This window comes from Camelus dromedarius, chromosome 5 (genome assembly GCF_036321535.1).
Source record: "Camelus dromedarius isolate mCamDro1 chromosome 5, mCamDro1.pat, whole genome shotgun sequence".
NCBI classification, from domain to species: Eukaryota; Metazoa; Chordata; class Mammalia; order Artiodactyla; family Camelidae; genus Camelus; species Camelus dromedarius.
Window position 1 is genome coordinate 51,501,646 of NC_087440.1, and position 26,436 is coordinate 51,528,081.

General features: G+C 38.6%; 2 protein-coding genes across 4 annotated transcripts in view; one reads left to right on the plus strand and one right to left on the minus strand.

Annotated features, from left to right (window-relative positions):
- Nucleotides 1-4,898, minus strand: part of MAP4K5 (mitogen-activated protein kinase kinase kinase kinase 5) — a 112,795-nt gene extending 107,897 nt beyond the window's left edge. The window contains exons 1-2 of the mRNA XM_031453706.2: nt 4,639-4,898; nt 4,215-4,431 (exon numbers count right to left, since the gene is read on the minus strand). Coding sequence (XP_031309566.1) covers nt 4,215-4,322 — 108 coding nt within the window. The 5' untranslated portion in view covers nt 4,323-4,431; nt 4,639-4,898. The remainder of the gene's footprint in view (nt 1-4,214; nt 4,432-4,638) is intronic.
- Nucleotides 4,899-5,002: 104 nt separating this feature from the next.
- The window catches only part of ATL1 (atlastin GTPase 1), a 67,942-nt gene continuing 46,508 nt past the window's right edge, over nt 5,003-26,436 (plus strand). For 2 of the 3 annotated variants that reach the window (XM_064485943.1, XM_010982900.3), the window contains exon 1: nt 18,567-18,828. In XM_064485943.1, the coding sequence (XP_064342013.1) occupies nt 18,795-18,828 (34 nt within the window). In that variant the 5' untranslated portion in view covers nt 18,567-18,794. Of the gene's footprint in view, nt 5,128-18,566; nt 18,829-26,436 lie in introns of those variants that run through there. The other variant, XM_010982899.3, reaches the window with a different exon arrangement.

Here is a 26,436-nt window from a genome sequence, read left to right on the forward strand (position 1 = left end):
TACTTTCTCTTTCTTGTGTTTGCGTCCCCATACCCTATCATACAGTTGGCACTCAATAAGTATTTCCTGAGTAAATGATGTTTACATAAGTGTGATGTATCAAGCTTTGTCTCTATACTATGGGATCCTGGGGTAAACTTTATAGTATCTAAAGCCAGTCCAGAATTGTGACTTCTGGCTTGGAGGAGAGAAAAGTAGGGCATAGATAAAAGAGGGATTCAATACAGTGGACCCAGTTCGTCCAGCACCCAGAGAATCCACAGAAGTGATAAGACTATGTGACAAAGGTTTCTATACAAATTATAACATTATTTAAAACTGCAAAAAAAAAAAAAATTGGAAACAACAAATATGAAACTTAGAATGATTAACTAAATTACAGTTTGTTCAATGGATCCTTTAATAATGGTATTTTTGAAGACTATTTAAAGACCAGGGAAAATGCTGCCATTCCAATCAAATAGGAAAAAGAGCTACATCATGATCTCAGTTTTACAAAAGCCATGTTTAAAAACATACTGGTTTAAACACATTTAGGAAAAATGCCTGAAATAAACCATATTAAATTATTAACAGTATTTATCTCTGGATAATTTTCTACAATATCATTCAACAAATATGTATTGAGCACCTATCTGTCTGCTATTGTACAGTGATGAAAAGGAGACAGCTCTTCTTGTCCTCCTGGAGCTAAACATGTCACATTTTTATAATCAATCAGAAAAAGCAATACAGGTTACAAAAAAATACATGAGATTGCCCACTCTAAATTTATATCCCACAAAGACTGAAAAAGATTACTAAAACCTCTCTGGAATGTAGCCTGGGAACAATTTTACACAAATATTTGGATGAAGACTGCCTAAGTGGCTTGTGCTGCTGTGAACTGCATCGTGACATGACAACAGTCTAGAATACTATGGACAGAGGTAGTAGAGACACTAGATCTCCAGACTTCCTTTTCCTGTTAGCAGATCTAAAAATTAAGTAATTATAAATAAAATTTGCTCAGTTGAAATTTAATTCTTCATCTACCTTCCACCATGTTTCTTTTCTCTTTTGTGTTTCTTTCCCCTCCACTATTTCCTGCTCTCACCCTGTGATTTACCCCATTTATCTAAAAGAATCTGTATAGTATTCTTCTTTCAGCCAAGAAATAGCCAGTTTAAGATTGAGCTCTCCCTTCTTGGGAATTCTCAGAAAAGACAGGAGCTTCAGAGGGGAACTGTGTTTTTGAAGAACATAAAAATAAATTCACAAAATATCTCAAAGCTGTGGTATTTTTAAAGCTCTTGCTCCATAAGATTAAAAAAAAAAAAGTAGGGATAATATCTGACTAGAGCAGCAATTAATTTACGTTCATTATTCTTCACTGTAATTATTTTGCAAGTTTACATCACAGATTGAAATTCTTCTAAAACTTTCTAAGATTTTCAGCTCATCCAAAACACAGTGATAAAAAACAAAATTAAGTGCTCTTCAACACTACAATCTGAATGTTACATGTTTTTAGGCATATTAAGGAGCAAATATAAACTGACAAAATTCTGTGGGACTTAGTGTGCTGAAAATGGATATGCTATGATATAGTTTTCCAGAAATATTTTTCCTAGAGAACAATAATTGACATTTATAAGAAACATACATATGCATGATATCATAATAGGCATTACAAGAACATAGAGTATTAAAAGCTTAGTGTTGTGATATCAAAAGCATATGCCTGGAGAACTAGGGGACATTACTGATATTCGTTCATCCATTCATTCATCATCAAATTTTCAGAAAGTGCTTATTCTGTGCCAGGCATAATTCTAGGTACTATTAGAGTTAGAGCACTGAACAAAACAGATAAAACTCCTGCCCTCAGGGAGTATGTTAGTGGATTGAGATAGACAATAAATGAGAGAAAAATAAGTAAAACACTATATTAGATAGTGATAAGTGCTAAGAAAAAAGAAGTAGGAAAAAAAAGATTTGAGAGGACACAACAAACAAGGAGGGAAGGGAGCAAGCCACGTGGCTGTCTGACGGAAAACATTCTGAGCAGAAGGAACAGCCACATCAAAGGCCCAGAGGTAGGAAGATGCAGATTATGCTCAAGGAAAAGCAAGAAGGCCAGTGGGGCTAGAAGGGGAAGAGTAATCAAAGCGGTTGGAGAGAACAGGGGGAGGGGCTGGGGCCTCCCAGAGGAGTATTTCAGTAAGGCTTTCCTGGACAGGTAGGATAATAACAGTTGGAAACGAAGGTGGGAGGTGATTCTAGGTAATAAGAACAAAGGGAAACAAAAGACAAGGAACCACGGTTTTGAGGATGTTTAAGAATCAGAGGCTGGCTTGGTGTGGAATGGTATACACATAAATGAGAGGAAGCATGAACATGAGGGAAGGGGATCATGAAGGGTAAAGGTGGTGTATGATAAATAATCAGCCTTCCATCCTCTGTTTAGGAGCTGTGGAAGAGAGATATAGGGCAGGGAGGCACCAGCACAAAAGGTAAGTGTTAGCTGCCCCTTTAATATAATCCTTTGCTTGCTTTCCCTGGCAAGGATAAAGTCCTGCTCCAGATATTCCCTTTGTTTGTGATACTTATAAAGAAAAAAGGTGGAGGTCTTGAGATTTTTGTGGGGAAAACACTTTTTCTTGTAATAGGGAGAAGAGAAAATATTTAAGAACTGGAATTCAAATTATTGTACTATTAACATGAACTGAGCTGGACTGATCTAATACGTAGTGAATCATAAGACAAAGATGACTAAAAAGTGGGACTGAGAAAGCAAATAGGAATTCCAGCTTTTTAAAGAGCATTCCACAAAATGGCTTATCCATGGATAAACAATTAAGAGTTAACTACGTCTAAGTCTATAAAAAAAAGAGGATTGTATAATTATCTACTTTGAATTAAAAGGTATTCACAGGGCAAAAGCTGGAACTTTCCTTACAATTCAACATCCCATACTAGGATAGTGCCTAGTACCGAAGATTCAAAAGCCTGTTTAAAGAATAAAAAGCCAACCCATTACCATCCATCTCAATAGAATCAAACAGTGCTAGAGCTGTCATAACACAACCTTGAACTGTTACTATTAATAGGGAGGATATTAAGCAAAAACAGAGAAGTTAGGAAGAAGGGATGTTTTCCTTCCATATTACCAACCTGTGCAAAACAACATTCCCCAAAGGAGTCTACTGGTTAAATACTCATGTGACACAAGACCATTTCAGGTATATGCACAAGTGCTGTTTGGAATAATGGGATACATAACATGATTAAATCCAATAAACAAAGCTGTTTCAAAATCAAAGGAAATTCCCTAATACACCCATATGAATTGCATTAATGCTCTCTTTTTGGAACAGAGAACAAAAAGCATAAGGCAATCTGAAACAATCTCTTTCCTCTTGATCCTTCAAGAACTCAGTGGACTTTAGGGAACTGGGTTTGCTTCTCTATGATGCCTTTTAAATTTCAAATTAATAGTAATTCATCCCCTCTTCCCGTTTGTCTCAAATAAAGCAAAAGAGCACAATTAAAAAGACAGCAGCTCTTAACTACTCTTGGTCATGGGATGTTATGAATCCCAGGGAGAAAAATTGTTAAAGTAGAAAAAGAAATCATCAACCAGATACAAACGATGAAACTTCTGCCAAGAAAAGCATCGTTCTACATAGGATAATGTTTGTGTACACTTCACTGTGACCCAGTATTAGACTGCTCACGGTTAAAACTGAGAGGCTGGATTTCACAGGACTTTTTAAACCAGGCTTGTCCATCAAAAACTTTTTTTATGCAGTGTTGGAATGTCGATATTTCTTGCTTCCAGGAAGCATTTTTTTCCACGCCAAGACAAGAACAACCTCAAGTACAACTCCATAAGCAGACGAATCTCAGTTCGAAACTCCCTTGGATACCATAAATAAGCTTTAAAAAGCCTTTATACCACACACACACACAAACTACATACCTTAAATAAGCTTTAAAAAGCCACACACACACACACACACACACACACAGGTGGTTTGCAAAGGTGTGCATAGTTTTGCTTGTTAGTCGCGACTACAACAAGCCATGAATACAGGAGAATAAACGGGACCCGGCAGCTGCACCTCCAAGATGCAACAATAAAAGCATCCTCCCCCTCCTCGTGCTTCCCCATAAAGTGGCCCAATTCCCGGGAAACAGCGGCCGCAGGAAAAGAGCCCAGCCGGCCTCACCTTATAGACGTCCCCGTAGGTGCCGCTGCCGACCCTCTGAACGAGCTCGTAGTCCTGCTGCGGGTTCCGCCTCAGGATGTCCGCGGCAGGCCGCAGAGGGGCCTCCATCTTCGCTCAAGGCCCGGCCCCCGCCGCCTCTGGCCGCGGCGCCCCGATTCCCGCTAACGAGGACCAGCGGCGCCGCTTCCCAACATGGAGCCTCTGCCTGCAGCTCCGCCTGCACGAGGGACGAGCAGAGGCTACAACCACGAACGGCCCAGCCCCGTCCTTTCCGCCACACCGGGGGCCGCGAACCGGCGGGCCTGGAAGGGTCCCCGGCGCCCCGCCGCCGCGTTCCGGCCGCGGCCCTTCCCCCTCCCCGGCCGCCCGTGAACTGCCCGGCCCGCTCTGCCCGCCCGCCGGGGCCCTGGGGCCGGCTCGGTACCTGAGGGGGGCGGCCCCACTCTTTGTTGAGCGCCGCGCCCGGGACCTACTTCCTCGCCGGCGCCTACCTCCTACTTCCCGGCGCCCGCCGGCCACTCGGGGTCTGGCGCCGCCGCTGCCGCCGCCGCCTCCCGCTGCACCGCACGTCCTCTCGCGGGCGGCGGAGGCGCGTACCGTAGCCGCCGCCGCCGCACCACGTTCCCCACCCGGGGCTGCGTCACCGGGAGACACGTTCCCGGCCAGCGTGGGTCGGCGCCCAGCGGCCCGCCCGAGCGCTCCGGCCGCGGGACCAGAGTGCCGCCCTGAGGCCTGCTCGGGACACGACACTCTCCCGGCCGGGCCGCCGCGCCCCCGGGCCCGGCGCGTCCTTTCCGGGGGGGGGGACCCAGGCCCAGCTCCCTATTCTCAGGGCTTAGGGACGCCCCCTACGCCACCCCCCGGGCATTCGAGGGCCGATGTGCCTCCGCTAAACCGCCCCCAGCTGTGTCAGGTAAACTTGGAGGGTGACGGGTAGAGAAGAAGGGTGGGCACGAGAGCGGTGGGAACGCAGCCCTCTCAGTTCAGGAAGGCACGTTGAGGGCTCTGGGCCAGAAGTAACCTGGCAGCGGGGCGCCAGGGAAGGAGGTAGGGGAGTGCCAGGTTAACTAAGCCGCGGCACACCCTACTGCACCTTCCTGTTTTGCAAACCATTCCCAGTGGTACCAGTTTGAGGCTGCACTGCACACCTGCGCAACCTGTCTGATACTGAGTTTCCGCAAGATGTTTCTTTAAGTCTGAATTCCTAGGAAGTCTCGATGGCCTTTATCCCTGTAGGGGCACACTAGGTGTCTCAGCGCTCATATTGCTCCTTTAATTGAGTCAGGAGTTCTACAGAAGCTGAAACAAAGTTAGGGACCACAACCTGGTTCCGGCTCTGCCACTTCCTCAGTATGTGATCTGGGGCTAGACATCCTATTTGGCAACATCTCCATATCCTTATCTGCAGATTGAAGAGGGTAAGGTTTTGCCCAAGAAAGTGTTTACAAAGCATTTTACAGGATTATAAAGAGGGTTATCAAATATAAAAGGTTTTAAAATACTTCACAGTGCACAGAATATGGAACAGGAGTTTAGGGAAGTAATTTGGCTGATATTTCACAAGCTGTTTTGTAGTTTCAATTCCAGTCTTATTCTGAAGGTAGAAATAAGGTTGCCAGATTTATGTAGACTGGCAAAGTTATTTCTAGAGCGCAGGGAACGTTTTGAACAAAAAAGCCAGCTAACACTTGGCCAATGCTTTTAGTGACTGAGAAATCACAAAAGGCAAGTTGCATATGTTGACTTGTGGCTGTGATCATCCAATTCCATTCCATTCCATTTTTGTGTGATCACTCAATTCCATTTTTGGGCAATATGCTCCTTGTTGATCATTGTAACTAGTTGTATATTGTAGAAATTAAATTCACACCTTAACAGGACAGGGAATATGTGTATTTTCTTGTGCTCCATGCACAAAGGGCACTTATTTAGGGAAGATAAGTAAGCTCAGACTTACATGCTCTATGGACAAAGCCTATGTGTTTGCTGCATTGAAAAAATTGTTGAAGAACAGTTCCTTCTTTCAAAGCTTCTTGGCACTTGTTTTGGTGGGCAAATACTTTTGGCTTCAATGACTCAAAATCTTTTCAAATGTTCTATTGGTATCCTAGTACTTGTTCACTGTCATAGATTCTTTTTTTTCCCTTTGACCCTATAAACATTGGTCCTTTTTCTAGTCTGAAATTTATTTGTTCTTACTTATTTATACCTGCATTATTCCTCAGAGAATTTGAGGCAGCATACAGATAATGCATACTACACCATAAGATAAAAAATTAGTAAGTGAGGAAATAGATATGATGTTAAAGAGAGGAAAAATAGGATATCAGAATTGCCCATAGCAGAGGGTTTTATCGTGGTTTTGAGATCACAATGAACTTATTGCTCGAGAGAGACACATCTTTTCCTGATATTGAGACTTTAGAAAAACTTACCTCATGAGCCTTCATAGAGTAGAAACTGAATTCCTATTTTCAAACAAGGATAAAATCTTTCTGATAATCCTTCAAACATGTTATTCTTGAAATACAATGTTTGATGTTAATTAGGCAATAAAATGTTTGAGGTCATAGGCTTCAACAAGACCATGGAGTGCAGACATTTTATGTTGCCAGTAGTGGTAGATCCATATGCTTTGACCATCAACCCAGGGGTGGATAGCATGGAAAATGTCCAGATTCTATGTGGTGGTTAAGAATGTGTCTGCCATAATCATTATTTTCCTTTACCACAATTGATGCAAAGAAAAAACATCTGCTTTATGCTAACTCTAAAAGAATCTTTAGAATTTTTAAATAACTTGTTGAGTTAATTTTAACAAGGTCGGTGAAGTCATAGCTTGTGGGTTAAATATTACATGATTGGTATAAAATTCAAATTTAGTTTTCTATAAAATAAACATACAGTGTGTAAATTTAATTTAACCTTCTAAACTATTAAGCACATGATTTCAAGGTTGAAGTTTACACAATAAAAATTATAGGTAACAGAAGAGTTTCTTAAAAACTGCCCAAATTTATAATGCCAGGGTATTGAATAAGAATAAATATGGCTTGATAGGCTCTTCATCTCAACCTGATTGTCATATATTCTTTGTGTCTTATAATGTCTGACATGTAAATATCTTCCATGCTTTACTTTTATCTACATAATGCTTTACTTTTATCTATATGGTTCACTCTATGCTTTATAGTGTTTTCCCCTTCTTTCAAACTTCTTTACTAAAATGCTAGTTATAATCTTAGGCCTCTGGTTTCAATTTAGCCAAGGCTGAATTTTTAAAAATTGGGGGACATAAAAATTTTTAACCTCTGCATAGGTGAGTTTCACAATTTGCTATCCAAGACAGAATGGCTAATTAAAACCCCTCAGTGTGACAAAATAGAGTATCAGGACAATAATTTTAGTATAGAACGTATAGCTTTAAGCAGTATAATCTCCTGATGAATCTTCCAACATAAACTAGTTGCAAAATGTAACTTTATGTGATTGAGTTTACCACTCCAAAGGTTTGGTAAGTATAAATCAATTAAATGTTGGAAGGCATTGGCCACAATTACGATTTGGATTTTCAAATAGTTAATCTTGAAGTATTCTTTCTGTTGCTAGTAAGAATCAGGTGTCTGTTGAGGCCAAAACTGTGTTTTCAAAGTACAGGATAATTCTATTTTGTTCTGGAGAGCAATAGAACATGTATCTCATTCAGAATCAGTTATCAGGTCATTATGATGGGGGTTTTAAAAAGAAGAGTTGAGGAAGGTAGTGCACACCTCTTTTTTAATCCAGATTGAATTGATTATCTGATATGTAACCTTGATCCTCAGGGTGGTTTTAAGGTTTATGTCAGAATTGATGGCAGGCTTCCTGTTTTCAGCTCACAAACAGGTCCTGTGTACAAATTCAATAGCTAAGAAAAGATATAGATAATCTTACATTGTGCCTTATCAATTACCTTGCAACATAATAAGTGTAACGTTCAGAAGGGGTTCCTAAAGTTTGCTTACACTTCATACAGACTAGTGTTCTGGGAAGCCCTAATGTGCAGAAGAAGCTGCAATGCCTGGCTTTGCATCCTAAGCTATATAGCTCTTCCAGGATTCTAATACGCTGTCTTTCTCCTTGCCCCATTAGGGCAAGAATGATAGTGGCTTCCTATTGTAGCCAGTCTCAGAATGCTTTACATTCCTTGTTGGTCCCTTTAACCCTGTCCACATTTTTCACAACTCATCCTTTCATTAGATTCTCTTTTCATGCTGTATCTTTCTTGCCAGAACCCCAGTTGATAGTTATAGAAATTGGAAGTAGACTCAAGAAAGAAACCCTTGCAAAATTCTTCAGTAAAATGCTAATTATAATCAGTGGCCCCATATATCTGTTGATTATCTGTATAAACTACTTGCCATGGACGATGAAACAATGGTGTTCCATAGTATGGAGTGGCATCACAATTAAATAATCATCAACGGTGGCATGAGGTGGAGGGCTGATGGAGCACTAGCACTTGGCTGCTTTGACAGTGAGGATTACTAAAATTGTGTTATTTGCTCTGATTGCTTCTGTGAGAATATATGGGGAAAAAAAGACAAAGAGAGCCTTGAGTTCCAAACTTAAGGCATGAGTAGAAAATCAGGAAGCTTCTTTGACAGCTTTGAAGAAACCTTATTTCTCTTGAAGCTGCAGGGCAGATGTGGTTGAGGATCAAGCCCTGGTGGTAAAGGCTTCAGAGTTACAATAGCATTTAAATGTGTGAACTAGACTTCTTATGCTCAGAGCACTGATGGGGAAGGATTGGGATCTGTGACGTGAAATTAGGGGCATTCGGGCAGATATGAATGAGGCTAAGAACTTTGAACAAGAGTTAGATTTCAACAGAGCCCTGATGGAGAAGGACAAGACTTGTTCTTGGAAGAGAGAGCTTATGTACTGAAGGAGTTACAGGATGTTACCAAATACTTATCTGTGATTCAGATTTTATTTGTTGATGTGAGTAGTTGGTCTGTATGCTGAGATACTGGAATTTCCCTGGCATACTGTAGAAGGAATATGAAGTCTTAGGGAGATGGGAATTTTGGACCTGCTCTATTATGTGCATCATGCTTAGTCATGCTCTATCCATACAGTCCCTAGAAGGGCCCTTAAAATTGACCCTTATCAACTCATTGAGTAAAGTCCATAGATATCCTTGAAAAATTCTTTGGTGGCTGTCCTTAGTTGGTTAGAGGTGGTGATGGAGGTGCCACAATGAAATTGGGATCCATGATTTCAGTGGGAATATTGCGCTCCTCAGTAGAGAGTAGGGAATCGAGGCCAGGTGGGAGATTCTTAACTGTCAAAGTTATGTTCAGCACAGTTGCCCTAATAACCCCCAGGAAGAAGTGATAATCAGGGTGTTTGACTGCAAGGATATTTGCTGGTGGCCTATGATCACCAAGTCTCTAGGAATGAATGAAACCCGCAGCCTACTTAAGTGCTGTGTGACACATGTAAGCAGAAGAATTCTAGGTCTGATGAGCAGAAATCTAACTCAAGTCACTATAATGGAGATTCAAGACATATTACCCAATTCCTAGACTAAAGCCAGTTAACAGACCTAGAGTCCCTTAATTAAGAGCAATACCAGGCTTCTTTGAGGAAGGATTCTGCAGTGCAGCCAGGTATAAACAGTGAATCTTCCCTGAGGCAATTCTTAGAGGCACTTGTGGCCTTTTCCCAGGGGATTACAAACTGAGGAATGGGAAATTCCCACATCTTCTAAAGGTTAATAAGTTTTAGCCCTGAATATTAATCCCTGCAGTCTCAAAATGTGACCAAAATTCCAATGATTAGAGTAGAGACTTAAAGTCAAGAGTATATGAGAAGCTTATACAACTTAATACCAAAGAACCAAACAACCCAATCACAAAGGGCAGAAGAACTGAATAGACATTTTTCCAATGAAGACATACAGATAGCTAACAGGCACACAAAAAGATGCTCAACATCACTAATTATTAGAGAAATGCACATCAAAACAACAATGAGAATCACCTCACACCTGTCAGAATGGCTATCATCAGAAAGTCTACAAATAACAAATGTTAGAGAGGAAGTGGAGAAGAGGGCACCCTTGTACAATGTTGGTGGGAATGTAAATTGTTGCAGTTGCTATGGAAGACAATATGGAGCTTCCTCAAAGAACTAAAAATAGAACTGCTATATGATCCAACAATTCCACTCCTGGATATAAATCTGGGAAAAATGAAAACACTAATTCAAAAAGATACATACACCCCAATGTTCATAACAGCATGATTTACAATAGCCAAGACATGGAGCAACCGAGGTGCCTATCAACAGATGAACAGATAAAGAAGTTGTGGTATATATATATATATACCACATTGATATATATATATATATATATCAATCACACATGTATAAACAATAGAATATTACTCAGCCATAAGAAAGAATGAAATTCTGCCATTTGCAGCAATGTGGATGGACCTAGGGAATATTATGCTTAGTGAGGTATGTCAGGCAGAGAAAGACAAATATTATGTGACATTACTTATATGTGGAATCTGAAAATTGATACAACTAAATGTATATGCAGACAGAAACAGACTCACAGTTATAGGAAACAAACTAATGGTTGCCCTAGAGGGAAGAAGGGAGGGGCAAATTAGATTGTAGGATTAAGAGATACAGACTACTACATACAAAATAGATAAGCCACAAGGATGTATTATATAGCACAGGGTATTATAGTAATTATCTTGTAATAACTTTTAATGGAGTATAATATGTAAAACTGAATCAGTATGATGTATACCTGGAACTAATATTGAAATCAATTATACTTCAATTAAAAAAAATTTTTTAAAAAAGGAAGCAAGAAAATCAAATGTAGTCTTGGTTCAGGTCCATTTAATTGTGGGTACAGTGGACCTGAAGACCTATGTGGGGTTATTTTTCTAGTCCCAAAATGTCCATGGGAATAGCTCTATGCAGTAGGAGAACCCCTTACATACATTTATGTGGAGTAAAAGTTAATGACTGGAAAGGCCATGTGAAACCTCCCTAGCTGACCCCTCTCCTGTGCCAAAGTAGAAAATCAAAATTAAACTTTATCAGTGGGGGAATTACAGATATTAATGCCATCATTAAAAATGAAAGATGTTTTTCTGTTTTAACTCATCTGCTTGGCTCACTCACTAGCGAAATTAGTTTTGAAGAATGTGGACTATTAAAAATTTAATCAGATGTTGATGTCAATTACAGCTGTAGTTCACATGTGGAATCTTTACTGGAGAAAATCAACACAGCTCCTGGCGCCTAGAATGTAACTATTGACTTGAGACCTAGAATATAACTTTTTTTCTAATTTCCATCAAAGGAAATAATCGGAAGCAGCTTGCCTTCACGTGACTGGGACGGCACCGTCACTGTCTTACCTCCGGGCTGTTTCAGCACTTCAGTTCTAATATGGTTTCATTCCAGAGAGACTTTCATTTCCTTGCTCTCCAATTGAATATCACACTAGTCTTGATGACATTGTGCAAATTGGATTGGTGAGTGGGAAGTAGCAACCATCCTAGATACCTAAAAAGACCCTTATATCAGAGGATGGGAGATAAACCCAGTTCAGAGACTTGCACATTTGTGAAATTTCTAACAATCCATTGGAGTTACAATGCTCCACCTTGTGTCTTCCACCCCAAAGGAAGATGCACAGTGCTTCTTGCAGTGCTTGATTGGCCTGTTTGGATTTTGATGCCATGGTATTGCATTTGCTGCTCTCTGATCCATTTGCCACGCAACCTATGTGGCTGCCAGTTTTTCATGTAACTTCGGAAAACAGAATACCCTACAGAAAGTCCAGGTTATGGCACAAGCTGCATTTATACTTAAGATTTAGGATTCAGCAGACTCCATGGTAAATAAGGATACTATATGGAGTTTCTTGCCTGCCCAATAGGAGAATCCAAGTGCAGAGGCCTAGGGTTTTGTAATAAGAACATGCCCTCATTTGTTGACATCTGTTCTCATTTGAAAGGCACCTTTTGGTTTGCTGTCAGGCCTTGGCAAATACTTAACACCTGACCACAAGATTCTAAATGATTTTGTGATGTGAACTGCTCTTCAGGAATTGGGTGTTATTTAATTTACTGAATCATAAATTGAACATTAGCAGGAGACGTCTGTTGTCAAATGGAAGGGTATTTACTGGGTGGCCTGAGCTGACTGAGTAGGCATAAGTAAATTACATGGACTAACTTTCGTTGTACCTGCCCCTACTTCTTTGCCACCTTTTTTTGAGCCAAATCTGTGGGCTCATGGTCATTTAACAGAGGAAGGAAAAGCTTGAGCCTGATTTATTAACGGTCTGGATGATACACTGGCACCAACTAGAAACGTAGAGCCACTGAAGTGTGGCCCTACTTCATAATGAAGTGGTCCTGAAAAAGTGATGAGAAATTCTCCCAGTGGTCATAATTTTGAGTAGAACATCTGGTTGTCCTCTTTGTTAGGCATGAGAGATAGCCTGAGGTATGGAACTATAGTGATTTATGCACAGTAGTTAATAGACTGACAATAACTTAGAAAGAAGAAGATCAGAAATAAGGAAGTCAGTGGGAGATGTATTATGGATAGGTTCTCAAAATTGGCCTAGAATGTGAAAATATCTGTGAACTATTTGCCCACAAGGGGGCATCCATCCCAAAAATCAGGTATACAAGATGATCTATCCTATAGATGTCAGTCTCCCTTTACCCAGTCACCCTAGTATTAGTTCAGTGAGGCTATGTGGCAATAGGAATGGAGGCTAAACATGGATTCAATGGCATGGACTTCTACTTGCCAAGGATAATGAGTTTACTGCCACTATGGAGTACTTAACCTGCTTATAGCAGAGGCCATTGCAGAGACCCTTGTAGGGTACTATTCCCCAGATAGAGCAGACAATCACCTGTTGGCAGTTTAATTAAACTAAATCTCTTTGCTTATTGAGGGAAGAGCAGTTTGTCCTCATGAGAATAGATACACATTTCAGATACAGGTTTACCTTCCCTGCTTGGAAAGTTTCTATTAGTCCCATGATTCATAGACTTATAGAATAACTTATTTCATCACCATGTATGACAAACAACATTAAATTTGAGTGAGAAACTAATTTTACTGTGAAGGAATTATGGCAATGGAGTCATACCCACGAAATTAACTGATTGTACCTCAAACTTATCATTTAGAAGCATCTAGTGTAATAGAATGGAGGAAAGGCCAGCAGAAGGATCAGCTGACTGAGAGATAAAACCCTGTGAGGATATGATGTAGGATGTAACTCAGTAGCCAATATATGTTGCCATCTACCCTATATTAAGAGTGCATGGGCCTAGGAACCAGAGGGTAGAGGTAGGAGTGGCTCTTCTATTATACCTAATAATACACTTGAAGAATTTTTGTCTTTAAGACATTGGGCTTGATGGATCTAAAGGTCCTAGTGCCCAAGGGACAGGTACTTTCCCCAGATAACCCAGTCACAGCTTCATTAACTAGGAAGCTGATGCTCCTTGGCCTGTATAAGGCCACACACTGAGGATGGTAGGATGCAACCTTGGTCCTTTTGAAAAAGTCTGCTAGTATTCTCCAATATCCATTTCCCTTCTGTCTTTAGTATTAAACCTCCCAAATTTTAGTTAAATCCATGATGTATTTATCAACTAGGTGGGGTATGTACTGGTCAATGATATTTGAGTTGAAGTGATATGTGCAACTTTTCGGTTGTACCCTTAGAATGGATATATCCACTTCTTATTTTTCTTCCCTTCTATCTGGCTAGAAAGAGAATATGAATGCTTAAGCAGACATCTTTGATTATATGATGGACATCCCAGATTAAGGATGGATTAAAATATAAAGAACTTGGGTTCCTTGATGTTTTGAGGCCACCATATTAGCCCTGGATGGCTTATACTCAGATTATTTCATGAGAGGAAAATAAGTATCTGTCTTAAGCCACTATAAAATTTTTTTACAGCAGCCAAATCATTATTCTAACTAATATAACCTATGATGACATTGAGCTGATGAATGTACCACCATAGAACCAACCTATCTTCAAAAAATTGTGACAGTAAATGTTCTTTTTATTTAAGTCATTTTGAATTACAGACAAAAGCATTCTAATTGATAAACTTTTCCAAGATTGCTAGTTACAGAGGGAAGGAGTGAGTTGGATCATCAACTATTGAGAAAGTCCTGATTGTGAGAGCTCTTTTCTTAAGATTGGGGAAATGAGAATGGTGAAGGAACCAATGGAAGAAAAAATAATTGAGGATACAGAAGGAGAGGAATAATTTATGGAGTAATTTCCCAGAGGAGTCAGGAAGAGAGAGGATCTGTAGTACTAAAGTACAAATACCTTTTCATCTTTTTGCTGTTTTAAAATAAACTTGACCTTGACTTTTTAAAAACACCCTTATTGAGATACAATTCACATACTGTATAATTTACCAATTTAAATTATGTAACTCAGTGATTTTTAGTATATTTACAGAGTTGAACAGAATTGATTTCACAATCAATTTTAAAACATTTTATCACCCCAAAGAAATATTCAGTAGCAGTCACTCTCCAATTTCTCCCTAACCTCCCACCTACCCTCTCTAGGCCCAGGCAACCTTTAATCTACTATCTCTATAGATTTGCCAATTCTGTGCATTTTACATAAATGAAATCATACAATATGTGGTATTTGTGATTGGCTTCTTTCAGTTAGGATAATGTTTTCAAAGTCTATCCATGGTATAATATTTACCAATACTTCATTCCTTTTTATGGCCAAATGATATTCCATTTATGGATATACCACATTTTGTTTATCCATACATCAGTAATTGGCATTTAGGTTGTTTCTACCTTTTAATTACTATGAACAATGCTGTTACGAACAGTCCTGTCCAAGTTTTTGTGTGAACATACGGTTTCATTTCTTTTGAGTATATATCTGTGAGTAGAATTGCTGGGCCATATGGTAACTCTATGTTTAACTTTTTGAGAAGCTGTCAGACTGTTTTCCAAAGTGGCTGCACCACTTTATATTCCCACCAGCAGTGACAGTTTCTCCACATTCTCACCAACACGTATAATTGTCCATCTTTTTTATTATAATCATCCTAGTACGTATGAAGTGATATCTCATTGTAGTTTTGATTTGCATTTCCCTAGTGAGTAAAAATGTTAAATCATCTTTTCATGTGCTTGTTGGTCATTTGTATGTCTTCTATGAAAAAATATCTATTTAGATCAATTTTTACTGTGTCATACTGATACCTCAGATTCCAGTTCAACACCACAGGGTTCATTCTGAACTTCCCCTTTCCTTACTATAACTTTATCTTCAAAAGCAAGAAATCTGGCCCTGATTAGGCACCAGGTATTTGTTCAAGCCTATTGCATGCATAAGTAATTTCAGAATTGCTAACCTATGTGTGTCCTGGGAGAAAATTAAATTATGAACGAAAGAACAATGCTTGGGTACAGTTTTTGATTTTAGTTTTATAGTATATGATCAAAATGCTATTTTCTAAAGCTGCTCAAGGTTTAGAAAACCCTTCAGTGTAGTTATGTTATTAACCTGAAATACAGTTAGGTTCACTTTTTTTTTTTTTTACTGTTTGTAATTCTGTTTTGAGTTCCTTCTAACCCTCGTCCCCCATATCCTGATTGATTTTTAGCTATTTATTTATTTTGGAGAATGTGAAACATTACCATTGCTCTGATAGTCAGGGCTATATAAAAAAAGAAAGGTTAATTTGGAGAAGTGTCATTCCTCCTAATCCCTACTACCCTGTTCCCATACACTTATTGCTTTTATCTTTTTCCCACCCATCTCCTGGGTAATTGATCTCATTGGTTTCTGATTTATTTTTCTTTTATTTTTTTTGTATAGATGAGCCAGATGCATTTATATTTTTATATCCTTTTCTTTCTTACAGGATGGATAAAGTCTTTGTGCTTTGGGTTTTTTTTTTCCTTTCCATTTAACAGTATAGTCTAGAAATCAGTATGTATCAGTTTATAAAGATCTTCTATATTCTTTTTTTTATAGCTGTATAGTATTACATTGTGCAGATGTATTACAATGTATTCAACCACTCTCCTATATATGGGCATTTAGGTTTTTTCCAATATTTTGCAATTACAAAAAATGCTGTAATAAATTGCTCTGTGTGTATATATTTTCACACTGTTGGCAGTATTTCTTTAGAGTAGATTAAACTTATGGTTTATGGTTTTAAAAAATATATATATTCTAACAATGTCCGCTGAAAGAATCTTGAAACAGTGAAACTCCAGCTAGCAATGACCACAGCTAGCACCCAGATCTTGGTTTCTAAATACCTTTTCTCATTAAAAGCAGCCAGAGTTTCTTGGAGGAGTGGTTAATCCTAGTTCTGAGGCAGAGAAAAAAATATAAGGGAAACTTGAAATGTTTTCTTGTGCCAGAAAACAAGGAAAATGACCAAAGAAATAGGACATGTTAAAAAAGAAAAAAGGAAAAAAAAAAAACCCCACAGGTGTTAACCTGAAGGAGCGACCATTGGCCAAATTGAGGGCAATTTGTGGATTAAAAAGAATAATGATGGTAAATAATACAATAATGTTTTTTAGATTTCATAAATCCATAGTGGTACTCAACAAAGTTGGGAGAGGAAATGTCAGCTACTAAATGTAAAATGTAAAAGAAGTGGTATAATTATTTTAAAAGCACCATTTTAAAATCACTAATATAAAGTTGATTCAGGCAAGGATATCAGTGGATGTTAAAAACCACTGGATGAGAAGTTCTTGGCTGAGATATTCAGAGTCTCAAGTATTATCTCACAGATTACTTATTAATTATGAAGGAGAAAGTTTTTTTTAAATAAAATTTTCAATTAGAAATAGATTTTGAATTACATATATAACTTTTGAGGATGGAATCTACTATACTCTTTTTTAATGGGGTTCCCCTGAAAGGGATTATCAGGTTGGAATATAAACTGAGAATTATAGTAAACAAATACAGGAAGAGCAGAATAGCCTTCTTTTCTATGAATTTGGTTTGTAGGTACAGCATGAGATAACATCTGTCTTCCTATGTTACTTCATTAGTGTCTAGGAAATGTAACTCGACTGAACATAGTCCCCTTTAAAACCATAATGTAAACTTGTAAACAATGTAATGGTTTACAGTGTTCTGAGGTCATAGAACCATTAACTGAAATATGGAATACATAAGTTTTGGCAGTGATGAGTGGGTTTGGTTTTTGACATATTGATTTTGAAGTGTCAGTAGGAAAACAAAGTGAAGATGACCTCAGGCAGTTATAAAGTCAGCTCTGGAAGGATGATTTTCTCTCCTTAAGAGAGCTTAAGGCTAGAAGAATAGATTTGGGAATCAACAGCATGGAGGTCCTATCTGAAGCCATCCATCTATGAGGGAACATAGAGTGAAGAGTTGCTTATCATGAGGAATAAACAGAGATCAGGGATCTGATAATTAAGAGGCTAGCAGTAATCTAGGCGGAACTGATCTGTGTAGAGTGTGGGCAATAACTAAATGCAGGAGAAAACTGTGAGGAGGTGAGGAATGGGATGATGGTATCTTGAGGGTCAAGTAGCATGAAGGGACAGTGTTTCTAGGACACTGAAAATTTAAGTTCATAGGTAAAGAAGCAGCCAGTGAAAAGGGAGAGATTGAGAATAGTTTTATTTTCTTAAGTATTTATTGCCTTTTGCTTTCCATTCAAAATTGCCTGCAACCTTTGTTACTGCCAAGACTCTCCCTGACTTTGTAGTATGACTACTTAGAATATTTGCCAATATAACTCCAGACTATATCTCTGCAAATCTAGTGTGAAATTTTGCCCACTAGACATGGAGTTAGTTACACATTATGATGAATCTCTAGCTTTCATTTATCTTGATCTTCTTAATCTAAATTTTGTTATCCTAATTTTAAAAGATAGGCCTGTTCAGTATACAGTACAAAAATGGACAACACCCTCTTTACTAATATGACCTTGCTTTTACATTATGGGGGAAATGGTGCCTGGTAGATAAGTGAAGATTATTTAAATTTTTGGGCTGTATAAATATTGCCAGCATGTTTATACTAATATGTAACTGTTCTAGGAAACAGGTATTTGAACATCTAGTATCGTGCAGTATATTGGTTTGTGTATTTCCGTGACCGTATAAAAATTCTTTGAGGGTGTGTAAGGGGGTGCTGTTTATTTGTGTGTGTTTTCCAGTGAAAATGTTGCAGTACGTCGTCTGTCACTGTCTTCGGGCTATGGGGGTGGGCTGAGATAGGGAGGGTGTGACGCTGGTATTTGTGTGAACTCAGGCTTGTGATGCTGAGCTTGGTTCATCCGCTTTCTCCTCCCTTCTCCTCCCCACTCCTTCCCACCAGCGCCACAGCAACATCCTCAGAGTCTGAGCGAACTGCGCCCAGCGCGGGCACAGAGCCTCCCACCGCCGGCAACCTGCGGCCCGGGAGAAGAGCGAGCGCAGTGACAGCGCCCCACCACCGCCAGTCCCCGGACCACCATGGCCAAGAACCGTAGGGACAGAAACAGTTGGGGTGAGTAGCATGATGACTTATGCAGACCGCCCTCCGCTTTCTGCTTCTGGAGAAAAGGAGGGCCAAGGGCTGCTTGGCGCCAGCATCCAGCGCTGGGAGACGGCCACAGGCGAGCTGCTCCCTGTCGGGCGGGAGGAACCATGACCGAGGGGTACCAGTGGAACCGGCATCGCGCTGTGCGGCCAGGGCCGCAGCTACGCGCAGGCCGGAGACTCTTGCTTCTCACCCGCCCCCGCCCCCAGCCCAGTCCTCCGCCTCCCAGCATTTGGACAGCACCCACTCGGTTGCCTCCGGGTTACTCGTTGGTTCCGTTTTAGCGGTAGGTTGGCAGAGAGGCGAAGAAGGTGGGCAGGGGGCTGTAGTTACCTGGCCAGAGGGGTGAGGGGCGAGGGTCAGAGATCCCCAACCCTCTTCCCTGGGAGCTGCGAGCTCGCGGGCCTGGCAGGGCGCGGACTCCCGGCGGGCGGGCGGGCTGGCAGTGTTGGAACAATGAGGCAGAGCGCGCTGGGCCCGGGTCCGAGCATTGCAGACCCGAGCAGCCTCGGAGAAGGGGCACCCACTTGGGAATCCCCCAGCGCTGCGGTACTCGTTTTAATTTGGGGGTTGGGTGGGAGATTTGGGAAGAAGGGAAGCAAAGTTGTGGTTTCCAGCCTTCTGCCCCACCCCAACCTGGTACCCAATTCAGGCCAGCCCAAGGGTGGCATTGTTCTTAGATTTTACCTTTTGGAGATATTGGGCTCATGATTCAGCACCAGGCCGAGGGGAGGGGGGAGGAGAGGCTAGGCCCAGTGGGTTCACGCCGCGAGTGGGTGGGCGGCGCTCACGCAGGCGGAGAAGAGAGAGCACAGTGATGCAGGAGAAATCAAAGCCCCGCCCGCTCTGCTGCTCCAGACTCTGTTGAGGACGATTAGTGTCGGCAGGTTGGGCGTCTTTTTCCTCTTTGGGCTCCCGACTTATTCCAGTCACAATGCTAAACTCACTGCCATCTTAGGCCGTTTTATTATCTGCACCAGAGCAGATCTCAGATCTCTGTGGCTTAGTAAGCAGAGAAAGATTTTGTTCATTAGCTTTGAATTGTTATTTGGAAAGTTTACATCTGCTTGAAGTTCAAAGCTCCTTGATTGATTCTCTTCCCTGTCTCATAGAGATCTCTTCTGTAACTGTCCATCAGAGTAAGAGATATAAATTTAAATTTAAATTGGTTATTTTGGTTATCTTTTATGAAAATTGGTTATCTTTTATCAAAAGATCATATTTGTCCTTGCCTCTGATTGGTCACAGGACCAACTTAATCCCAAGTAGGCCAAATTTACATTTGAGAGATTATCCAAGGTTTATGGTAGACGTGGGGAGTTGGAGCAGGGAGGCCTATCTTTCATTGTCCAAGTTTAAGAGAAAGCAATCCCATTTTCTGTTATCACCAAATCCCAATTTTAGTAGGCCTGACTACTGTAATAACACCATTTTCTTTGGTTCTCCTGAAATACAGGTAAACTTTTTTAGAGTGTTCACTTTCCATCCTTTCTCTTGGCCTCTAGAGTAGGAATTTCTTAAATGCTCACAGTTAAGATGTGTATGTTCAAGTCAACTTTGGTCTTAATCTCTGTGCACTATTGATTCAAACCCTGTTAAGAGACAGGCATGTGAAAATTTATTCTGAGGATTAAAATTTTCCTCCTTCACAAGCTTTGGATCGTTATTCTTCAGTATTTCCTTTGGTTACAGATTTCTTATGTAGTGGAGGTTTTTTCTTCCACTGAGAATGTGGTTCTCAAGTGAGATTTGCATAAAAATCACATTGGGAACTTATTAGAAATGCAGACTCCCACATCTTCCAGCTTGAGCTTTTGCATCAATAGGTCTGCAGTAGGGTCTAGGAATCTGCCTTTTAATTAGCATTCTAGGTGATTGAGAAGCAGATAGTCTTTGGATGTTACTTTTAGAAACACTATCTTAGATTATTTACATTTGTTAGAAACATATCCCAGATAGTTTACCCAGAAGTCATCAAAAGAGTTTTGAGTCCAGTGATGATTAAGAAAAGAAATTCCACAGTCACTGTGTGTTCACTGGAAATCTTACAGAAAAGAAATAGCAGAATTATGGAGTCTTACCTTGATGCTCTATGGAAGTGCTTTACTACTCAGATTTTTCTTTGCTGTAAAGTATATGTAACATAAATGACTTAGGAAAAAATATAGCATGTGGAGTAAGAGATAGAGGTTTTTGGCAAAGATATTAGTCGCGTCTCTCTTGATTCCATTTTAATACCAGCACCTGGTATAATGCCTAACATATAATAGGCATTTAATAATAGCAATAATAACTAACATCATTGAACTAATATTATATGAAGTTGGGATTAAAATCCTCATTTTACATTATTAAAAGGTAAATAATAGGGCTGGGACTCCAACTCTGGTAGTCTGACTTCAGATTCTTTTATCATCACCAGTATTTTGTTGAATGGATAATACCTTTTGCCTTGTATAAAACTACAGTTTTCCAGGCACATTCACATGCATTACTGCATTTGATCTTTAGCCTCTTAATATGTCAGGACGTGTTCTCTATTTGAGATGAAAAAACTGAGTCACAGGTAGGTTAAATAATTTGGTGAAAGTCACATAGTATTTAGTAAGTTAAAGGACTGAGATTAGAACATAGAGTTGTCTTCTAATTTATTTTCTATAACATAATGCTGTGGAATGTTTTTATAAGATAATGGGACATGGTGTGAGGGTAATAGAGAAAACAGGCCCTCATAGAAGCCAGAGAGCTCTGATGAGAAAAAACTCAGGTGATAGCTTAGAAGACAGTGAACTGTCTGTCATCTAGTTAAATACATATTTTTCAGATGAGTTAGAAAGCAAAGGGCAGAGGAGAAAGGTAAACTATCCAGAATTGGAAAATGTAGGATTTCCAAGAAAAGGGCAAGAGAGATCTTTGAAGAATTTGTACAGGGGACCTAAAATTCAGGTAAGGACCCTGTTGAACCATGTAACAGGTATTATTTTTTATCTGAGTAGTCAAAGACCTACAAGGGCCATGGGAGCTAGAAAACAGGAAAGCATCTCTGCTGACACCCAGAGTCGGAGGTGGTGTTTGAGGATCATACTCAGAGATACAACTGGGAAGCAAGTCTGTGCTTCCCAAACTAAGAATCCTACCATCTATACCTAAATCTACACTGAACTAGAAGTTTGAGTAAATTTAATCATTTTAAAGTCAATTCTTTAAAGGTAAGCATTATTTTCTTTAATATATAAGGAACCTGAGACTCAGACAGCATTAAAAACTTCCCAGATACTCGATAATTTATAAGTTATAGATCTAGGATTTAAATTTATAGTTGTTTGCCTAGTCCATGTGATAAGGACAAGGGACTAGAATAGAATGCCAGTAGATGCCACAACAAACCTATCAAGGCTTAAGCTGGTAAAAGAAATCAGTGCTCTATAAACTTGATCACCTTGAAATAGAAATGAAGGCAAAGAATGTGCTAGCGTGGAAAATAAAGGAGACAAATAAATATCAGAGATGGTAACCTAGAAAGCATTCTTTAGTGTTGGGCTTAGAGCTTAAGTACTCCCAGAAACAAAACAAAAATGCACCCTTTTTTGTTTGTTTCTGATAATTACATTTGCTTTAAAACTTGGGATACCACTTGGGAATTTGAGTTTTCTACAATGTAACTGGAATTGTTTGTGCAATATTGCTTTAGAAAAATAATGTTTGCACTAAGGTGTCAGCTTTTCCTGCCCCTTAAAAAAAAACCTATTGTAGCTTCACAGTAAGTATAGGAAATTTGTTGAAAAGACATTTGTTGGAAATTAATTTTTAAGTTTCTGTGTTTGTTTTTGGAGGAAAGATTCGAAACGATCTTCAGTTTAGTATAGTTATCTCTTGATCTTTCTTTTCCAACTGTATTCTATTTTCCTTGAAATCAGACTCTGTTTTTACTTGCCTCATTTTCTATATATCTGTTCCTTCTGGCTAAACTTTCTTATTAATTCTACTAAATTGCCTTTTGATATTTTAGGATTTTCTACATAAAGAAACCTATCACCTGTAATAGTTATTGCTTTATTCATTCCTTTTTAATCTTTGTCTTTTATGTCCTTCTCTTGTTTTAATCAGATTAAGAATGTTCTTCTTTATTTCTAAGTAAATTTTTAAAAATCATCATTGTATATTGACTTATAATGAATGCTTTTTCTGTAATTATTGATTTTGGACTATTGATTTAACTTCTGTATTGGTTACAGAACAATTAGAGCTTTCTATTTCTTCTCGAGTCAGTTTTAGCAATTTATGTTTTTCTTGGAATCTGTCTATTTCATCAACTTGGCATGAGGTTGTTCTCAATTTTGTTTATGTGTAACTTTTTAAATTTCATCGTTTATTGTTAATCTCTCCTTTTTATTTCTTTTGTATTTACTTAATTTCTGTGCATCTCTGTCATTTCCTTCTTGTACTTTCTTTGGTTTTATTCTATATTCTCTTTTTAACTTAAAAAGTTGAATAGTGAGCTCATTTATTTCTAATTTTTCTTCTTTGTCTAATATATGCATTTAGGGCTATAGGTTTTCTCTAACTATCAATTTTGCTATGTCCTATATGTGTTGATATGCATTAGATTGATTCTCAATAAGTTTTAAGTATTTTAAATGTCCACAATGATTTCTTTCTTTACCTTTAAATATGTAGAAAGTATGGGTTTTTCTAAATTATATTTTTGTTATTGATCTCATACTTAATTTTATTCTAGTCAGAGTATATGTTGTACAGTAGCACCACTTGCTGTGGTGATGAAAATGTTCTATATCTGTCCTGTCTAATATGGTAGCCTCTAGTCATATGCATCTCTTGAGCATTTGAAGTATGGCTACTGAGAATGAGAACCAAACACTTAATTTTATTTAATTTTAATTAATTTAAACAGCCACATGTAGCCAGTACTGCACAGTTCAGGTTTATAGAATACGTATGGTTTAAACTTTGTTGAAACTTGTTTTATGTACTACTACATGTTTAATTTTTATAAACACACCACATAAGTTTGAAAAGCACTTTTTGTTTACTAGTTTTTGATGCAGTGTGTTGTATATGTTCATTAGCTCAGGCTTATTAAATGTATTATTCATATCTTCCAAGCTCTGATTTTCAGACTGCTTGATCTACCAGGTATTGATATTTGATAGATACTTTAAAATTCTGAGAGTTGTTTTAAAACATGACAGTGAATTTGTCAGGCTTCCTTTAATCTTCCATTAAGCCTTATTTGTGGACTTTTGAGCTAAGTTGTTAGGCGTACACAAATGTGGACTTGTTACAACTTCCTGATAAATTGAGCCCTTTATTTTTATGTAGTGAGCCTCTTTATCTTTAGTAATGCTTTTTGCCACAAGTCTGTTTTATCTGATATTAATATGGGTGCTTCACATTTCTTTTGCTGAGTTAGTTTATGGGCCTACTGAGCAGGAGTAGTTGGAGCAGGAGGAGGCTGACTGAAATCCACAACGTGAGTCACCTTGTCCATCTGATTTTTGAGAGCCTCTTCTACAGTGAATGCCCTTTGGTGAGCATTCACATGGGACCAAATATTCTTATATTCCATGCCCACTCCAAAGGTCCAGGCATATTCTTCTTCAAAGTACTTGACCATCTGGCCAAAATGTTGGCTACTACCTGTGAACTGGTACAGTTGTGAACCTTGGGCATGGCATGTGCTAGAAGCCTCATAGGTGTTATCTGCTCACATATCTGTCCACTCTCACAGAACACAGTAGAGGTTTCTTCTTCACTCTCTCCTTCAAGTGTCATAAGTGCCTTTTATGGGCAAAATCTAAACCAGAACTCTGCTAAGAAGGGATTATAAAAATTGTAGTACTGTAGTTTCCACACTTCTAGTCTCTGCAATATAGAGAAGAGCTTAGAATGGTGGGCATGACACGGACAATAGTCAGCAGGAAGAGTAACCACCCATTTTCAAAATAGCTGACTCAAAGATGATTAAAGGATGAAACAATTCCATAGGAACCAAATACTTCTAAAATTGACTTTTTTTCAGTGACTGTAAATACATGCAGATTTATTTGTTTTTATAATGGGAATTATACTTCCCATCTGCTTTTTTTCTTAAATCTGTGAACATGTTTTCTCATGATTAGGTATTTTTGTATAACATGTTTTCAAAATGCTTCATATTTTGCACAGTATAGCTGTGACATAATTTATTTACAGTATTCTACAATTAGGGAATTTAGATTGTTTCCAGTTTTTTGTTATATAAATAATGCTGTAATAAGCCATTATATAGATAAATACATATGCATAGCCCTGATAATTTCCTTAGGATAAATTTCTAAAAATGGAATTGTTTCATTAAAGGGTATAGATTTTTTTAGTGTTTTTGAATGTTTCCAACTCTGAGTATATATATTTTTTAACTTTTGTAAGTTACAAAAGCCAAAATGTTTCTATCCTTTAAGTAGCATTTCTTTAATTACTGGTAAGACTGAGCTTTTCCCTCTATGATTTTTAACCATTAGTATTTCTTCTTTTTTTAGTTGCTTATTTTTCTGTTGAGGTCTTTTCATGTACATATGTGAATATATATGTTTATATATATACGCATGCAATGCCCTAATCATGATGGCATCATTCTTCTAGAGGAATCATTTAATAGTTTATGGAATGCTTTTGTAGTCAATAGACATAAACAGCCTGTTAAATGATTTACTTCTTTCTTCCAAGGCTCTGCATCATTCCTTTTAACCCTCTTCTTCAAGGGTGTTGTTAATAGCAGAATGATCTGAGAATCTGCATGGTAACGTTTGTGATCTGTTATGTGTAACCATCTCATTGTGACTTACATCTCTACTCCAGCTCAAACATTCTTAAAATTCATTTTTTGTTAATACTTTGTTTCCTCAATTCTGTTTGTCCTTTCTGTACAAGCTCCCTTTCGCTGTGTTTTTGAAGTCATTCTCAGTTACTCATTCAGACAAATGTTTTTTCTGTGATTCTTCAAATTCTGCTGTTAGAAAGAGACATAATAGTTTAAGAAAAATAATATTTCCTTTTAATTTCAGTTGCCAGGAGACAGTTTCCTAGGTGCCATATCTTTTCTCTATAATGGCTTCAGTATACTCAGAGTTATTCATCTTGTGGGGTTTAATTTTTGCTGGAAAGATGAAATATAATTTTCTTTTACAAAGTTTACAATTAAAATTAGAAATAAACACCCACAGCATTTCTAATGTATTAAAATGATTTCTCCATATATAAATTTTTGAAGATTCCCTTTCAGCATATCTTAATTCAGTAGCTGGGTAACCAGCTTCCAGTGATTTAAAATACCACATAGAATGGAAAAGTCCCCAAAACCCCTTTATTGAACATAAGATCCAATATCTAAAAAGGTGAAATGATACCTATTTTTTGGTTCTTGCCTTGTGAGCTATACATTTGTATTACCCATAGTAAAATGCTAATTCCCACCTAGTTTGCTTCTGACTTGTTTCCTACCTTTTAAAGATTTATATAGTACTCTGGGATTTGAAACTAAGTTTAGTAAAACATACTTAAGAAGGTAGAAATCTG